At 38.9% G+C, this 17,712-nt stretch overlaps 2 protein-coding genes and 1 long non-coding RNA gene across 4 annotated transcripts in view; 2 read left to right on the top strand and 1 right to left on the bottom strand.

Moving 5' to 3' along the window:
- Positions 1-17,712, top strand: part of LOC119079212 (multidrug resistance-associated protein 4-like) — a 53,717-nt gene that overhangs the window by 16,347 nt on the left and 19,658 nt on the right. The window lies entirely within an intron of this gene.
- LOC119079245 lies at positions 273-3,152 on the bottom strand. Its single transcript, XR_005088144.1, has 2 exons — positions 3,115-3,152; positions 273-358 (listed from the first exon to the last, which is right to left on the bottom strand). It is a non-coding gene; the product is annotated as an uncharacterized LOC119079245 (long non-coding RNA).
- LOC119079214 lies at positions 2,501-11,145 on the top strand. Of its 2 annotated transcripts, none has more exons than XM_037187001.1 (2): positions 2,501-2,632; positions 7,775-11,145. In XM_037187001.1, exons 1-2 carry the CDS (start codon positions 2,547-2,549, stop codon positions 10,548-10,550), a joined length of 2,862 nt encoding a protein of 953 aa, XP_037042896.1. In that variant the 5' UTR covers positions 2,501-2,546; the 3' UTR covers positions 10,551-11,145. The 2 variants fall into 2 exon arrangements, with proteins under 2 accessions (XP_037042896.1, XP_037042895.1); XM_037187000.1 differs by lacking the exon at positions 2,501-2,632 and adding an exon at positions 7,302-7,409.

Below are 17,712 nucleotides of genomic sequence, written 5' to 3'. Positions count from 1 at the left end.
GATTTCCATAAACTTTTTTTTGTCGATCGGTATTGTAAATACCTTTTATTTGACGTATCACTTACAAGTGTAACGTTTAAATGTCCGGAGATATATTCGAAAAACCGTAAAGCACTTATTGGACCCCAGCTCGGGAGGGGTCGACCCGAAATCGCCCATCTTCGAACTTAGCCTTTCTTTTGACATTACCAAACGTGAAAAAAAGAATTTTCAAAATCGGATGCGTTTTACTCAAGTTATCGTGCAGACAGACAGACGCACATTTTTTTTTCGCTGATTTGGCATCTCTGGACAACCACAATAGGTTTCCCCTTACGCAGGGAGTTCAATTCGAAGTGTTACATACGTATGCGTAAACCTATAAGACCCCAGTACTTTGTACTGAAATTAAATGCCCCAAATTGATTTACACATTCTATTTGCTCTGGGTAAATAAACAGGGCATCAGAACAGTCGGAGCGTTTGCTGCGACTGAGCCCCGTACGACCCGTAATCCTATTTCGTCCGTAACCATAATACGTCCGTAGCCGTAATACGCCCGGAACCCTAATACGTCTACAACCCTCTAATGCGTCTGTTACCAAAATGCAAGTCAAGTTGGGCATGGTCAAATTTACTGAAAGTGTTCATTTTTACGAAAGCCCGTACGAAGTACCTCTCAAATAAAACCAACAATTCCTTAAATAATGTCGTAAATTGTTGGTTTTATTTGAGAGGTACTTCGTACGGGCTTTCGTAATTGCGCTATTCAACACGAACACTTTCAGTAAATTTGCACATGCCGTTCTTGGGCTAGGTAGGCAATAATTGCAAATACGCAATAGGGTTACGGTAGTATTTTGATAACGGACACATGAGAGGGTTGAAGACGTATTAGGGCTACGGACGTATTAGGGCTACGGACGTATTACGGCTACCTACGGCACGTAGTATAGCTACGGAAGAAAAAGGATTACGGGATTTACGAGGCTCAGTCGAAGCAAACGCTCCGACTGTTCTGATGGCTTGTTTGAGAATGCTAACAATATATTGACAAAATTTCATAATGCATCTGAGGTGCAAACAGCTCCACCAACAACTTCCCTTGCGGTACAAATCGAACATGATTCAGGTCAAGCATTTTTGTTGACTAATTTACCAGATTTGAGAACACAGTTGAAATTCAATGGGGATGTTTTTACTAAGCTGAACCGACTATTGCAAACTCGCGAACGCGAGGAATATGAAGATTTGTAAGTTGTTTTTATGAGAGGATGTTCTTGTACGTCCGTAAACATAAAATGTGTGTTCCTTGGTACCACTATTAATATATCAAGTAACGCGGTAACGGAATTTCATCGTTATCTATTACCTTCGTGAAAATGCTTCGTACTACGAAGTTCGTAGTGCTTTTCGCCGTCGGATTGATGGTGGAGCAATGTTGCTTAACGTTGGTAGCCAGATAATTGGGGTAGGGTTGACTGTTCCGGTGATTAGACGCATGGTTTTGTTGAGTTCGACGTCTATTTTTGCTGTGTGGACACTGTTGAGCCAAGTCGAACAACAGTATTCAGCGCAGCTGTAGACAAGTCCGTGTGCTGAAGTTCTTAGACATGCTGCCGTTGCTTCCCACGACACGACGCTCCGGCCAATTTTCTTAGCAAATTATGTCTGGTCCCGAGCTTGGCTTGGAGTTTGTCAGCGTATTTGGCGTAGGTGAGTTGCAGATGATGTTGTTTCCCCATCACGAGATTTATTCTTTCTGTTTAGTAAATTGTTGTTCATTCATTCGACTGTAAATGGAAATTAAATAATATTCATCTTCTTAAAACTAGCATGAATTTGTTGAACAAATTTGTTCTACGCAGGACAGTAGGACGAGTAGGACGAATTTCCAAAAAGTAGGAAAGTAGGACACTGTGGGAGCGCTGCGAAGTTCAAATATCTGTCGGACCATGTGTCTTTGTGGTGACAATCGGTCTTAATCACACCAAAATCCGCTCTGATTGTCCATAGGTGAAAGATGCAATTCTCCAGTCTTTCTCTTCTTCCACGTTATGTCAAGACCTACTTTTTCAAATTGCCATTTACAAAAGTTCTCTACCCGAATTCTTCACCGTCAGATCAGTTGATATCAGAAACTGAACCAATTGTTGGAGTCTCAATTTAGTCTGAGCTGCTCTAGATGCAGTTGTACGATTTAGAATCTCTTCCAATTATTAATGGAGTGTTTCAAATTCCACAATCCTTTCTAGACTGGGCCTGGGGGTGGTGTGATGAATTCGTACGGTAATCCGGCACTACAATGAAGTCTGGACTGTTCACATAACTCCCGCACAATCTCAAATGTCGGCGTAAACTTATAGTACTTTGTACGTGTCTAATTATCTTTTCCCCATTTATAAATTACTGATCACAATCGTCTTTGTTATCTTCTTATGTTGATTAAAGCAATACCAATCGGTCTGGTGTTATTTTATCGGAGTGAATGCTTCAATTTTAATTTTACATTCAGCTTAGTTGCTACGCATTGTTTAAATTGAAATAAGGTTCTACTTTGCGAAATCATGGCGACTAACTATTTTCAAAATCAAGGTAATGCCTTGATAGTTCATAAAGTTTATGGAAACGTGTCACCAGTAACGAACAATGGGTAAGTATTGAAATCATTGACATTTTGGGTTTAGTGAGTGTCCATTGGACACTGTCCAAAGTCTCTTTATATTACCTTTATTCAGTGACGTTACGCTGGCTGTTTTCACCTTGTTCAAGATTGGTTTCTCATTTCTTTGTTAAACATTCCAGCTACGTAATAAATATAAAACCGCAGCCCATAACGACGAATTTGGGAAAAATTTAAACTTACTAAATTCCAATGCTGATTCACATCTCCGATTATGGTTATCGCCTTAATGACACTTAACTCTATTTTTGGCGCTTATCAGCCTCGTATATCATAAGAAGCAGCTGATTAGATTACTGGGGAGTATGTTAGTAATAGAAGAGGATTTAGAATCTCTTCCAATTATTAATGGAGTGTTTCAAATTCCACAATCCTTTCTAGACTGGGCCTGGTGGTGGTGTGATGAATTCGTACGGTAATCCGGCACTACAATCTCAAATGTCGGCGTAAACTTATAGGACCCCAGTACTTTGTACGTGTCTAATTATCTTTTCCCCACTTATAAATTACTGATCACAATCGTCTTTGTTATCTTCTTATGTTGATTAAAGCAATACCAATCGGTCTGGTGTTATGTGTTATTTTATCGGAGTGAGGGCTTCAATTTTAATTTTACATTCGGCTTAGTTGCTACGCATTGTTTAAATTGAAATAAGGTTCTACTTTGCGAAATCATGTAGACTAACAATTTTCGAAATCAAGGTAATGCCTTGATAGTTCATACAGTTTATGGAAACGTGTCACCAGTAACGAACAATGGGTACTCTACTGGGGTGACCAGCAGGCTAATTTCACCCCAGTAGTATTGAAATTGACATTTTGGGTTTAGTGAGTGTCCATTGGACACTGTCCAAAGTCTCTTTATATTACCTTTATATAGTGACGTTACGTTGGCTGTTTTCACCTTGTTCAAGATTGGTTGACGGGTTGACCAATAAACCGTGAGCCTTTTGTAATAAAAGTTTGGTTTGGTTATAAAAACCAAAATTAGCATAAACCATTGAAAAGTGTTTTTATATTTTTTTATAGAAATTAATTAAAAAAATCATTGCCATGACGAACTCATGAAGAAAGATATTTTTCTTCCTGAAGTACCAAAACCGTCACATTCACTCACCAAATTTAGTACCGAAAGAGCAACATTCTCCGACACTTTTTTTCTCAATTTTCATTCCCGCTTATGTCATTTTCGATCCTATCTTTATTCTTTCCCAGATGTGTCATGTACTATAACAAATGAAAATGCTACACATGTGATATTAAATGCGATCTCGCATCAGATTTTGTGATATCGCATGCGATCTCGCATTATATTTTGTTATATCGAATGCCATCTCGCATGTGATATTGTGATATCGCATGAGATTTTGTGATATCGCATACGATCTCGCATGTGGTATAGAGATCGCAGCTGAATATGGCGTGCAAATCTGTTGTTATGTTTTGTTCGGAATGTGACTTTGGTACTCCAGGAAGAAAAATAGTATACATACCACGGATCGAAAAGGTGTGTTTTAGACCACGGTGGTGAAAACGTCCTTGGTCTCCACTCCGCTTCGCGTCGCTCCATCCCTGGACGTTTTCACCACCTGGGTCTAAAACACACCTTTTCGATCCTTGGTATGTAACATACTATTTCACGTGATTTTTCACTCTAAAGAATCGAAATGGGGTATTATCTGTCAGTTGATAGGAATATTTTGTTTGTTAGTGTTGGTTTTTTGGTTATCTCGGTGATCGCAATCAAAATGAATACAATCAAAACAAACTGTCAACAAATAAAACATCCCAATTTGTTATTTCTTTTACGTTGGTAACTCACGAAATTGGTACTTTTTTTCAAGCGCGAAAATTTTCGAAAATTTGAGGGGCTTCTTAAACTCAAATTAAAAATTCCAATTAACACTTTTCTTATGCCAATGTACATTTTCAGTGTTTTTTTTTGATGTGTTCATTGAAATAAAAATACATATGGACAAAGGCACGCGGTTTATTCCATTCAAGTTAGATTTTGAGAGAGGTTCTACTGTTTAATAAGTAGCATGACACTTTTTATTAAGATTCGTTGGCCGTTTATAAGCTTATAGATGACGAATCTGCAAAAAAACAAGCCGTCAAAACAGTCGGAGCGTTTGCTGCGACTGAGCCCCGTACGACCCGTAAACCTATTGCGTACGTGACCCTAGTATGTCCGTAGCCCTAATTCGTCCGTGATCCTAATTTTTCCGAAGCCCTAATACGTCCGTAACCCTAATACTGCTATAACCCGTATGTGCCCGTTACCATAATGCTTCCCACCTAGCCCAAGTCCAGCACGTGCAATTTTAATGAAAGTGCTCATATTCATCTTAAAAATTGCACATAGCGCAATTACGAAAGCCCGAACGAAGTACCTCTCAAATAAAACAAAAATTTTCGAAGTAATTTTAGGAGCCCAAATTTGAAACTTTTTCTATCACCATGTCCATATGGGTGATATATGGAATGCCTGAAACACCCCACACACATAACCGATTACTTTTCTGTTAACAAAAACTCTCTTGGTACCATTTTTCCCAAAATACATCACTTTTACTAAAATCCAATATGGCCGCCGGTAGCCATTTTGTTAGGAGACCAAAAGTAGTTTTGACGATTTACATTCATTAATACCTTTCAAACAAAAAAAATTCATGAAATTCGGTCAAAATTTACTCGAGATATTGACAAATTACTTCACGTTCACTGTACGTCCGAGTAGCCGGATATGACCTCACTCCAAGGACCCAGCTCCGGGGAACCAAATTTCATAAACTTTTTTTTTCACTGATTGGTATCAATCCGGGAAAAAAAAGTTCATGAAATTCGGTTCACCGGAGCGTGAGCTAGGTCTCTTGGAGTGAGCTTATATGAGGCTACTCGGCCGTACAGTGAAGGTAGTGTTTTTAGCCCCGTACGAAGTACGAAGGGGCTTATAGGATTACGATGCCGTGTGTAATTGATGGAATTCGAAGCAGACGGTAAGGGCAAAGTGTTTGCCTATGTTCATAGATGACGATTCCGCTATAAAAATTTTGGCCGTCTGTCCGTCTGTCACGTCGATATCTTGAGTAAATCAAATCCGATTTCAAAATTTTTTTTTCTTGAAAGATAGTCAAAATAGTGAGGCTAAGTTCGAAGATGGGCGATTTTGGGTCGACCCCTCCCGAGCTGGGCCCCATAAGTGATTTAACGTTTTCCGAAGATATCTCTGGCCATTTAAAGGCTACACTTGTAAGTGATACGTCAAATGAAAGGTATTTACAATACCGATCGACGAAAAAAAAGTTTATGGAAATTAAAAGACCGACTCGTGAGTTAGACCCCTTGGTGTGAACTAGGTGCAGGGCGTCAAGCCGTTTTTGCTTGTAGGTTGGCCAAATTTGAACGTATTTAGATGGATTTTGCTTTATTAGATAGGTATTGACCGTACCAATCAGGGAAAAAAAAGTTCATGAAATTCGGTTTACCGGAGCGTGAGCTAGGTCTCTTGGAGTGAGCTTATATGTGGCTACTCGGCCGTACAGTGAAGTTGGTGGTTTTTTGTTAATATCTCGAGTAAAATTCGACCGAATTTCATGATTTTTTTTGTTTGAAAGATACTAACGAATGTAAAGCAGCCGTACTATTCCACTTCCTAACAAAATGGCCGTCGGCCGCCATTTTGGATTTTTGTAAAATCAATATAAATCAGTGAAAATGATAATTATTACAAAGTCACTGATCAGTGAGAAGTGTAGCTTGTGTTACATTTGAAAGGAACGTCGTACGGGGCTTCGTAATTGCGCTATGCGCAATTTTTAAGACGTACACATTTCATAAGAATTTTACTTTACCGACGTTTACGGCCGCATTAGGCTTACGGTAAGGGGCCGTTCATAAATTACGTAACGCAAAAATTGACATTTTCAAGACCCCCTCCCCCCTCCTGTAACGCTAGTGTAACGCAAGGTCATACCCCCCCCCCCCCCCCTCCCTCAGTTTGTTACGTAACGCAACTCATGAAAAAATTGATATTTTTCTTACAGTAATTACAAAAAACTACACGATTGTATGTATACGATTGCTTCGGATTTTTTTTTTACAATTTAGAAATGTCCATGCTGATAAGATTCGGGCGTCACCTACTAAAAAATAATGTTGCAACGTGCAAGTTTTTAAGCACATTTCAATTTATTTTAAATGTTGTAATTTGATTTTTTTACAAACCATGTATGTGAAACTCGATTCGCTGCACAGACTTTTTAGTACGAAATATGTTGCGTGACGTAACGTTACTGTCAGACCCCCCCCCCTCCCCCTGTAACGCTGTGTAACGCTAGACTGATACCCCCTCCCCCCCTCTTTTGCGTTACGTAATTTATGAACGGCCCCTAAGAGTAGGGCGACGGACGAACTAGGGTCACGTGCGCAATGGATGTACGGGTTTGTACGGGGCTCAGTCGCAGACGGCTCATTTTTTTCCAAATTTTTATTAGTATTGGACTTGCGTCACGGCCCCTTACTAGCGTGAGGCCATGATTGGTCTTCCTCTACAATTACTAACATACTCCCCAGTAATCTAAACAGCTGCTTCTTATGCTATACGAGGCTGATAAGCGCCAAAAATAGAGTTAAGTGTCATTAAGGCGATTGTCAAAGCAATGGGAATTGCCTTCAAAAACGACGGACCCGCTATTAAGACCGAAACCATAATCAGAGATGTGAATCTGACCAGCATTGGAATTTAGTAAGTTTAAATTTTTCCCAAATTCGTCGTTACGGGTTGCGGTTTTATATTTATTTCGTAGCTGGAATGTTTAACAAAGAAATGAGTTGAACTTTTGCAATGTTCTGAAAATTTACTGTGAAATGACATTCAATTAGGCCAGTTGAGAACTGGAATGTTCTTGCAATGAAGCTACAGTGACTGTCTGAAGCATTTTTCTGTAAATTTGTTTTTGTCCGAAGTGTATGCACCACCCATTTTATGACGGGGGCAAACTTACGGTAAGGGTCAAATGAATGGACTTTTCCGCAAGTTCTTTGCTCAACTTCAGTTCTCCCCCTTCCAACCGCTTTTTCCCGTCTAATGAAACAAATATCTGATTGCAGTCAACACAGCAACCACCAACCACGACATCCCGAAACGGTACGGATCAATGTTCACAATCCGCAGCATGATTTCGTTGGACGTTCGAATGAATTGGCCATTTTGGATCGAGAAATAACCAGCCCACGGACACCACGTATTGCCATTGTCTGTGGTTTGGGAGGCGTTGGGAAGACTCAACTTATCAGGAAATTCATTGACAAAAATCAGTCGACATTCGAGAACATCATCTGGATTGAATCACAGCAGCGAGTATCACTGGAGGATAGCATTAGGAAAATAGCGAAAGAATTGAATATGGCAACGGAATCGGATGACTTCAATCGTGTCGTCGAGAAATTGTTCAACACATTGTCCAAGACAAGGTCGCTGATCGTTTTCGACAATGTCGACGACAGAGAGCACATACGATTCGCTTTCACGCTAGCTACATGTGAGCGGAAATTGTTTCTGATCGTAACATCACGACTGCGCGAATGGGGCGATTCCGTTTGTGTTATTCCGTTGGACGTATTCACTTTCGATGACGCTTACGCGTTCGTATCGAACACCTTGAACGGTGAAAACAAAGACGACATTGAGACGTTGATCAAGGAATTGCAATATTTCCCATTGGCATTGCGACAAGCTAAGGCCTATATCAATTACGAAAAGAAGGAACTCAATCCAATGTTCACAATTGCTGATTACCTCAACATTTACAATAACTCGAACGCACAACGGCTTCTCAACTTCGATATTGATAAAACGGACCTAAGCTACACGTACGATAGGACAACATTTACAACGTGGGATGTCACTATTCAAGCGCTAAAACGATCCGGGACAACTGGAAAATTGGCTTTGAGGATTCTGGACGTGATCGCGTTCTTCAACCCGGACCGAATTCGCAGAGATATTTTCTTCCATCTAATGAGAGATGACGGTGACGCCACCATGAAAATCCGAGAAGCTGAACAGAATGTGATACTGGCTGTCCGGCTCCTTGTCGATTATTCGATGGTAAACCGGATCGATTGTCCGGTGTATACCGTACAAATTCACAGATTAGTCCAGGAGGTACTGAAAATCAACTTATATAAAACCGACGAGGGAACAGAACGGACACTGCGCGTTGGTCTTGGTTTGATTGCAGAAATGATTGACTCGAATGCTCTGCATGAATGCCATGAGCATGCCATTTTAGTGTTTGTATTTGCGTTAAAGTTTGAAAATTTGGTGAAAACGTTCAAGACCGTTCCGCATCAAATTTTGTTCAGCTTAAATGAGTGGCGAAAGACCAATGTCGCTTCGGATTTTGGTGAAAAAATCATAAAACCCTTCACCGATATCATCGGGATAGACGATTTGGATGGCGTTTTGACGAAACACGATTTTGGTTGTGCGTACAATGACCTCGGAAAGCATTCCCATGCGCTGAAAATATTCGAAGAGGTATATAGCGCTCAGTATAGAATTTATGGCAAGGACAACGCGCGCACAATTTTATCTTTGAAAAATGTTGCCAGCGCATATCAAGACCTTGGAAAGCACAAAGAAGCAAATGAAATTTTCCACAAAGTTTACGTTTGGCGGAAGTCAAATCTGGGAGAAACCAACCCCGAAACGCTCAAAAGCAAACACGGCATCGCCTTTTCTAATCGCACGCTGGGAAAATACGCTGAGGCCCTGCAAATGTTCCAAGAGCTCTATGCCGAAAGTATTGCGATTTTAGGTGAATCTGCAATGGAAACGATTTTGACCGCACAAAATATGGGTTCTCTATACCTTGAATTGGGTAGGCATTCAGAAGCGCTTCAACTCTATTTGAAGGTGTTGGACAGGGACAAGAACGCAATGGCAGAGATGAAGAATGGCGATGAATACGCTTCGAGACATTTGAAAACTACATTTTACATTGCATGCGCTTACCGCGAATTGGGACACTACTCCCAAGCGATCGAAATGTTTCAGGACGTGCTCGACAAACAAAAATCGATTTTTTGTGAAGATCATCCTGAAATAATTTTAACTGAAGAAAACATTGCCACTGTGTACCTTCAGTCGGGTGAAACGTCTGAAGCACTGCGGAGATACGAAGATGTTTTGAATAAAAGAAACAAAGTTTATGATGAGGATCATCAGATGTGTCTTATAACTAAGTTTAACATTGCCGAGACATTACGTCGTCTGGGCAAATATCCTGAAGCGCTGCAAATATTGGAAGGCGTTCTGGTCAAACAGAAAAACCTTTTCGAAGGCATACATCCACAAATAATGAGGACGGCGTTCTACAGAGCTCTTGTTAGTTTTGAACTGGATAAACGATCGGAAATGGTTCAGCCGATGGAACAAGTGATTGATCAAGTAAGGCATTTTCTTGGCGAATCACATGCGGAATTACTAAAGGCTAGATTCCACATAGCAACTTCAAACCGTCATCTGGGCAAATATCCCGAGGCTCTCGGTGAGTTTCTAGACATTTACGACAAACAGAGGAATCTTTATGGCGACGTTCATCCGGAAACACTAAAAACAAAGTTCAGCATTGGCTTTACATACTACATGATGGGAAGATATGCTGAGGCGTTAGTTGCATTGCAAGACGTTTTCATCGAACGTAAAAAACTGTTCGGGGAAAATAATCCAGAGACAATCAGTGCAAAGAGCGCCATCGCAACAGTACGATCACGAAAGTATTCAAAAGAGCTGCAAATGCTGATATTGCTGCTACTTTTACCGGGATTCATTGCATACGGTTTGTTCCTCATCTATACCATGAGGTTACCGGAGAAATGATCCATGATTTCTCAGGGTCGTCAACAATTCCGATTGTAAATATACTTGTGGCTAACAAAAACCTATGTCTTCAATGTTAAAATAAATACACGGGATTCACTCCCGATGTGTTGTGTTTTTAGGAAAAAATATCCAATTAGAATCAGAGGGACGTCACGCAAAGTTTTGGAAAAACATGTTTAAGGTAAAGCTGAAAGGGCTAAGATTTGCGGTTGTCACGAGAACGATTCCCACAATCTAATTTACTTCCACTAGAAATGACGATTCTAAGTTTGACTCTCTTGCTACGAGAGAGAAATGTCGGTTGGTCGTAAATTATGGTTCTGTGGTGCCATCTACATGTAAAACGGAAAACAATTTATACGAATCAAACTTATGAAAACTTAGTTAAATTAAACGCACTCATTTCATGTTTGATCATATGGCATTTTGACACTTGTCAAATGTCTCAGTTGTTTGTGTTCATGAAGAAGAATAATTTATTTTAACAATAAATGTGCTGCCCAATTAAATTAGGTTGGGTCAAATTCAGAAAAGTGTATAAAATCCAATGTTCTTTCATAATAAAATTCATTCACTAGTTGGATTCAACTTAAGCAAACCTATCTGTTTCAATTACAAATAGCAACCAAATTTCCCATAGTTCCAAGCAGATCTGGGTAATCGTTAATACGGTCGCCAGCTTTTCCCTAATATTTGAAAAAGAATTCATCTAGGGTATAGCGCGAGTGCTCTTGAGCTGTGCAAATCCTCGCAATTTAACGAACCCACTGCAAAGTTTCTCCGCACTCAGGCGAGGCTCACTACACTTTTAGACTATGCCAATTTAATCGATCTAAGAGAAAACTAATGTCATAAACCGATCCATCCACAGTGCCCACAGTGGATGCCTGGAAAAAGTGAACACAGCCTCAGCCAAGTGTAAATAGTTTGCACGAACTTCGATGTAGATAGATAGATATAATTTTATTGAGCATAAGCTATTAATTCACAATTTCTCATCATCATGACCATCACATTTCGTCGTATCTTAAAACATTAAAGTGTTTTCTAACATTCAAACATTCACCTACTTTGCGTCTCATCATTTTCAAATTTTAAATTTCAAATCTTGCTCCACGAGCCACACAAACTAATGTTCATTTCACTTCAATTCCGAAGACTATCCTTCAAATGCGTCACTAAAAGTCTCTTGAACTTATTAAGGTCTCTTTCTGATTTTATTTCACTCGGCAGGTCATTGAACGTTTGCAGACCCAAATAGAACAGTGTCTTGGTCGTCGAAGATTTTTTCACTTTCTGTAGCCTGAAGTCATTGGCATTCCGAACTGGGTAGTCATGTGATTCTCCCACATACTTTATGTTACGGTTCATGCAGTTTGGTTCGATTCGGTGTTTTATTCGGAAGACCATCATCATCGTCTGGTAGACTAACTTTTGTTTTACATTCATCCAGCATAGTGCGTCGATCATCGCTATAATCGGTGTTGATTTTTTACATCGAAGAATGATACGCATCGCTCTATTTTGAAGTTTTTGCATCTAATCCTTGCAAACTCATTTTCTCCACACGTAAACAGCATCGACGGGCAACATTCGAAGTGAGGTGCAATTATTGATTTGTATAGCAAGATTCGATGTTGTATCGGTAGCTTTCTACTTATCCTTGCCAAAAATCCAATTTTCTTCGCTACTTTTTTGCGTAGGTAGTCGACATGGGATTTCATCTTAAGTTGACAATCGATGATTACTCCCAGATATATTTGAACAGGCTAACTCTCTCAATTTCACTCCCATCAATGATTATATGTATTAGGTCCGTTTAGCACCATACATTTTGTTTTGTTAAGTCTTCATTGAGTTTGCTGACACAGTCCTGGATGTTCTTTCTACTGATGTAAACTAGTGTGTCATCAGCGAAGAGGGCAAGTTTCGAGTGAACGATGCTCTTTAAAATATCATTTATGTATAACAGGAATAATTCCGCTGCCAACTTTGAACCTTGAGGTACCCCAATGTCTGTTCGAATATTGTCTGATGTTGCTGACCCAAACTTTGTGCATTGCGTCCTTTCAAATAAATAACTTTCAAACCACTGTAGCTCAACACCGCTAATGCCGTATTTCCGTAGTTTACGTATAAGTCTCTTTCGACAGACAGTTTCAAAAGTCCTTTTCAGATCTAGGAAAACCGCAATTACTACGTTCCCCTCATCAATTTCCGCCTTCCAGTCCATCATAATCGTATTTAGTGCAGTTTCACATGAATAGTTTTTTCTAAATCCAAATTGTTCGTCTATCAAAATTTTATTCACACTCACATGTCCGTTTAACTGTTTTTTCACTACTCCCTCTAACACTTTTTCGTACGTCGGCAGCATGTTAATGGGTCTGCACTCTTCACATTTCATCGTTCCATTTCACTTTCGGCGTCGGTATTATCACAGAGTTTTTCCAACTCGCCGGAACTGTCCCAAACTCTAACGATGAGTTTATTGCGTCTAACATCAATAGCCCCACCACAGGCAACGCATCTTTTAAAACTTCTTTATTCAAATGTTCACTGTCACCCTTCGAATGAATGTCATTTAAAATACTTTCAATGTCTATCATTTCCGCCGGCTGGAATTTAAATTCATTCGTCACTTCGATCTCATTCACATCATCAACTTCGTCATCATTTAAACGGAATAGTAGCATTGATCTCTTTTATACTGTCTACAAAATAATTGTTGAACTTATCGGCAATACTTGCTTCATCATGCACTTTTTCTCCTTCAAATTCAATATATTCGCTAATGTCTTCTGCCTCACCATTGATAATTTGTTTGAGTGCCTTCCAAGTTTTCTTTTGATTTTTTTTCGTTGATAGTAACTTGTTGTAATAAAAATTGTTTTTCGTTACCTTAATATTCCAAGCGTAATCCTTACTCGCATCAACGTATATGTGCCAGTCGTTTTGATCTCCTGTTATGTATGCTACTTTATATAAATCATCTCGGCGGTTCCTTTGTTCCTCTAAGTCTTGGTTGTACCACACTTTGGATTTTTCATTTGACACTTTCACCGATTTTATAAACTCATTTACACAGTCTTTAAGGTGTTTAGTAGTTTAAAAAAAATTTGACTGGAAACAACAAAAATTTTACCAAAAAAGTCTGAGTCGCAAAGTGGCAGATGTTCAGGAACAGACCAGCAAGAAAATTTATCTGCCACATGCGACGCAGATTTTTTTGGTAAAATTTTGGTTGTTTCCAGTCAATTTTTTTTTTGCTAAAAATTATTTGGCAGATGATGAGAAAAACTAAGCCAGCTTGTTTGAACTAAAATTGGGTGTAAAATTTAATTTTTGCGTAACGAAGCTGAAAGCGTCAACTCTAGCGATATCATTCATTTTAGAAATTGTACTTCAAAGACTGCGTCACACTTTTCTCGAAGAGATTTTTGTTGGGATATCAGTCGAAAATCGAAAATTTGACGAAAATCGAAAATTTGACGAAAATAGAAAATTTGACGAAAATAGAAAATTTGACAAAAATAGAAAATTTGACAAAAATCAAAAATTTGACGAAAATTGAAAATTTGACGAAAATTGAAAATTTGACGAAGAAAGTAACTCTATCTGCAACCATTCAAGAAATAGCTCTAAAACCCTAATTGACCCACCCATTTCTAACTTTCGACATTTTTTACATATGCCCCTCTGTCCTACTCGTAAAACTCTGAGACTTTGCCGAAGAAAGTAATTCTCTATCTCTCATAACCCAAAAAAATGTTAGTCCTTTCATCCTACGCTCGAGTAGCTCAAAATTTGGTCACTCTAATCACTCTAGCTCAAACGAATCTGCCCCGATTTTTTTAAATTATTTTTTTGTTCGAATACCTTTCATTTGATGGGTCGCACGCCTCTGTAGGTTTCAATACAGCTAAGCTACAGCCGAAAACGCGTTCCCGACCCTCGAAAACCACACTCAGAAACCACTTCGAGGCCAATAAAACAAAATTCTGGTTTTTCCTGGTATGATGGCGTATCACATTTTCATTTTTATGCTCACCCTGAGGCTCCTACAAAATTTCATGGAGATTGGCTGACTAGTTTCCGAGATCGACCGTCGATAGATAGACAGATAGATAGAAACATACAGAGTAAGTTGAAAGATTTTGATTGTTTGGGAAAAGTCAATTTGGTGTATTTTGTATGAAAAGTGACCAATTTCAAAACGATGTATCTCCGGAAATTTTAAAGCTACATAGTCGAGTGATAGCTAGTTTTGCTCGTATTTGAAGCGAGAATATGATAGAATATGTTTTGTGGTGATATAAACCGAAGGGTAGAAACTGAAATGTTCGGCTATATATAGTTGCCGCGTCTCAAAAAAATTTCTTCGTTCTTTTTTTTGGAAGTTAGACTGCGTCAAGTCCTCCGCTATCGCTCCGGACATGATATTCCGTATATTATACAGAAGGCCAAGCTGGATCTAGTTGAATAATCTCTAAATAAAACATCTAGGGATTTTGGTTTTACACTGAATTTTTTTTTAAAGAAAAAAACCAGTGGCCTTAACAAGATTCGAACCCGGACACTTGACTTCACAAGTACAATATTTTAAAGTATTATAATCGGCGTACCGTTTTTCGTGTATGTTTCGTAATTGCGCTATGCGACTAGGGTCACGTACGCAATAGTTGTACAGGTTCGTACGGGGCTCAGTCGCAGCAAACGCTCCGATTGTTCTGACGGCTCGTTTTTATTGCGGATTCGTCATCTATGAACATAGCCAAATGCTTTGTCCTTACTGTCTGCTTCCAATTCGAAGTGTTACAAACGGCATATTAATCTTATAAACCCCCAGTACTTCGTACGGGGCTAAAAACGAAATTTTGCTTATTTTCATACAGCCTGGGACAGTCAAAAACGTGCATTTTTATTCTATAAGTGTTTCATCGGTTTCAGCTGTTTTGCCATTGTAATTTGTATTGTTAAAACAGCTGAAATCGATAAACACGAAAATCATAAAAATGCACTTTTTTGACTGTCCTTGGCTGTACAAACATTAATATTTCGAAATTCAATATCTCGGTCAATTTTGAAGCTGCAGTAACGTGTTGAACTCGTATGGACTCCTAGATTCCAGACTAGTTTGGGGGTCGTTGGAGTTAAGGGTGAGAAGTCAAATAGTTGCTGTAAATATGCTCCGCCGTCCTCAAACAATTTTTGTTATAACATTTTTGGTAGTGGACTTGCGTCACGCCCGCTTACTAACGTGCGGGCATGATATGCAACATATAAATAAGTGAAGAAATCTTAAAGTGGTTCACTTCAAAGAAAATTGCTGATGATGCAATTGGTAAGCTAGTTTCAACACACAATATTCAATTGACAAAATGCATTCATTTAACTTACTTGGTTATCCAGTGTCAATTACCCAAAAAATTGTAGAATGAAACTTTTACAAAAAAAATGCGTCACAAAGTGGCAGATGTTTCGGTTTTATACAGTTTTAATTCCTTTCTTTCAGGACGTATTTTTCTCTATTTTAACCAATTTTCTAACATTTTTTTCCTCAACATCTGCCACTTTGTGACGCATTTTTTTGTAAAATTTTCTTTCTACAATTTTTTGGGTAAATTGCCAAAAAAGTTGCTGTATACATGCTCCGCCGTCCTCAAAAAAATGTACTTACTAACGTACGGGCATTATAGTTTCATGAAAAAAGTAGAGCAGAAAATAAAGGAGAACCAAATCAAATAATTTCCATTACACGGTCAAGTAAAGCATAGAAATAAATTTTGATAAAAGATTCTACAAATTCTGTTTGCTGAACTGTATTTTCAATCAGTTCAACTGAGTCAGTCGATCGTCGGCAGCATTCAACAACTTCTTCAGATATTTCTCAGTTTTAAAAATGAAGCTAACATTGCGTTTCGTCATTATTACCACTCTGCTTATGAATGTTATCAACTTTGGTTAGTAAATGGGGAATTGTTTCGTTATCAATGAATTTTTATTCAAACAATTTTTCTCCTATTCAAGTTAAAGCTTGTGTGGAGCAATCTGAGATATGCTTTAAAAATCACCAGTGTTGCAGCCTCCTTTGCGTCCCAATTTCTGGAGGTATGGGGTTATGCGCATAGTCACACATACTGCTTGCTATACGGTTTTCTGTTTCTACGCTGTTTTTTAATAAAACATTTTGAACTGAAAATGCGTGAATAGTGAAGAACAAAATCCTTATTTTAATAAAAGGAGTTACTTTAATATTCAGTTAATTTTCGCAGGATGATTATTGTTTCTTTAAAATGCTTCTAGCTAGAAGTGTCTCAAGTGTCTGTAAATACTGTCCTCTTTGAAGGAGAGGGGTTACAACGAAGGAAGACACACGAGCTGTAAGGAAAACTGCGGACAACGGTAAATGGGGTAGGGTCGCAAATCTGAGATAGAGCGGGTGTCATGAATGGTTCCTAACGAAGACATTCTTAAACCTAATGTTCCACTCAGAGTGAACAGCTATGAGCAACGAGCGTAAAATAGTAAGTATAATGTGAAATATGCTTTCGGATTTGTCAGCAGAGTAAAAAACCTTGCCTTTTCATACGAAATCTTTAATAGGGTTGAGGAAAATAAGACGTATTAAAAATTCAGCAACGACATGAAACGCAAATCGTGATTCACTTATGCTCAAAACAAACGAGGCATTGAAAACGTGTTTTTGTTATCATTGACAGATGCAGCAGTCGCAATTTTGAATATAACGAGCCGTCAGAACAGTCGGAGCGTTTGCTGCGACTGAGCCCCGTACAAACCCGTACATCCATTGCGCACGTGACCCTAGTTCGTCCGTCGCCCTACTCTTTCCGTAAGTCTACTGCGGCCGTAAACGTCGGTAAAGTAAAATTCTTATGAAATGTGTACGTCCTAAAAATTGCGCATAGCGCAATTACGAAGCCCCGTACGACGTTCCTTTCAAATGTAACACACACTACACTTCTCACTGATCAGTGACTTTGTAATTATCATTTTCATCGATTTATATTGTTTTTACAAAAATCCAAAATGGCGGCCGACGGCCATTTTGTTAGGAGGTGGAATAGTACGGCTGCTTTACATTCGTTAGTACCTTTCAAACAAAAAAAAATTCATGAAATTCGGTCAAAGTTTACTC

Source organism: Bradysia coprophila, unplaced genomic scaffold (assembly GCF_014529535.1).
Source record: "Bradysia coprophila strain Holo2 unplaced genomic scaffold, BU_Bcop_v1 contig_313, whole genome shotgun sequence".
NCBI classification, from domain to species: Eukaryota; Metazoa; Arthropoda; class Insecta; order Diptera; family Sciaridae; genus Bradysia; species Bradysia coprophila.
Note: the sequence above shows the minus strand (reverse complement) of the source record. Positions and strands in the feature narration are given on the sequence as shown.

Excerpts from the sequence above, each read along its gene's own strand:
- LOC119079214 (XM_037187001.1), top strand. The coding sequence starts at position 2,547 with ATGGCGACTAACTATTTTCAAAATCAAGGTAATGCCTTGATAGTTCAT. Across the intron at positions 2,633-7,774 it reads TCACCAGTAACGAACAATGG|TCAACACAGCAACCACCAAC; the intron begins GTAAGTATTGAA and ends ATCTGATTGCAG.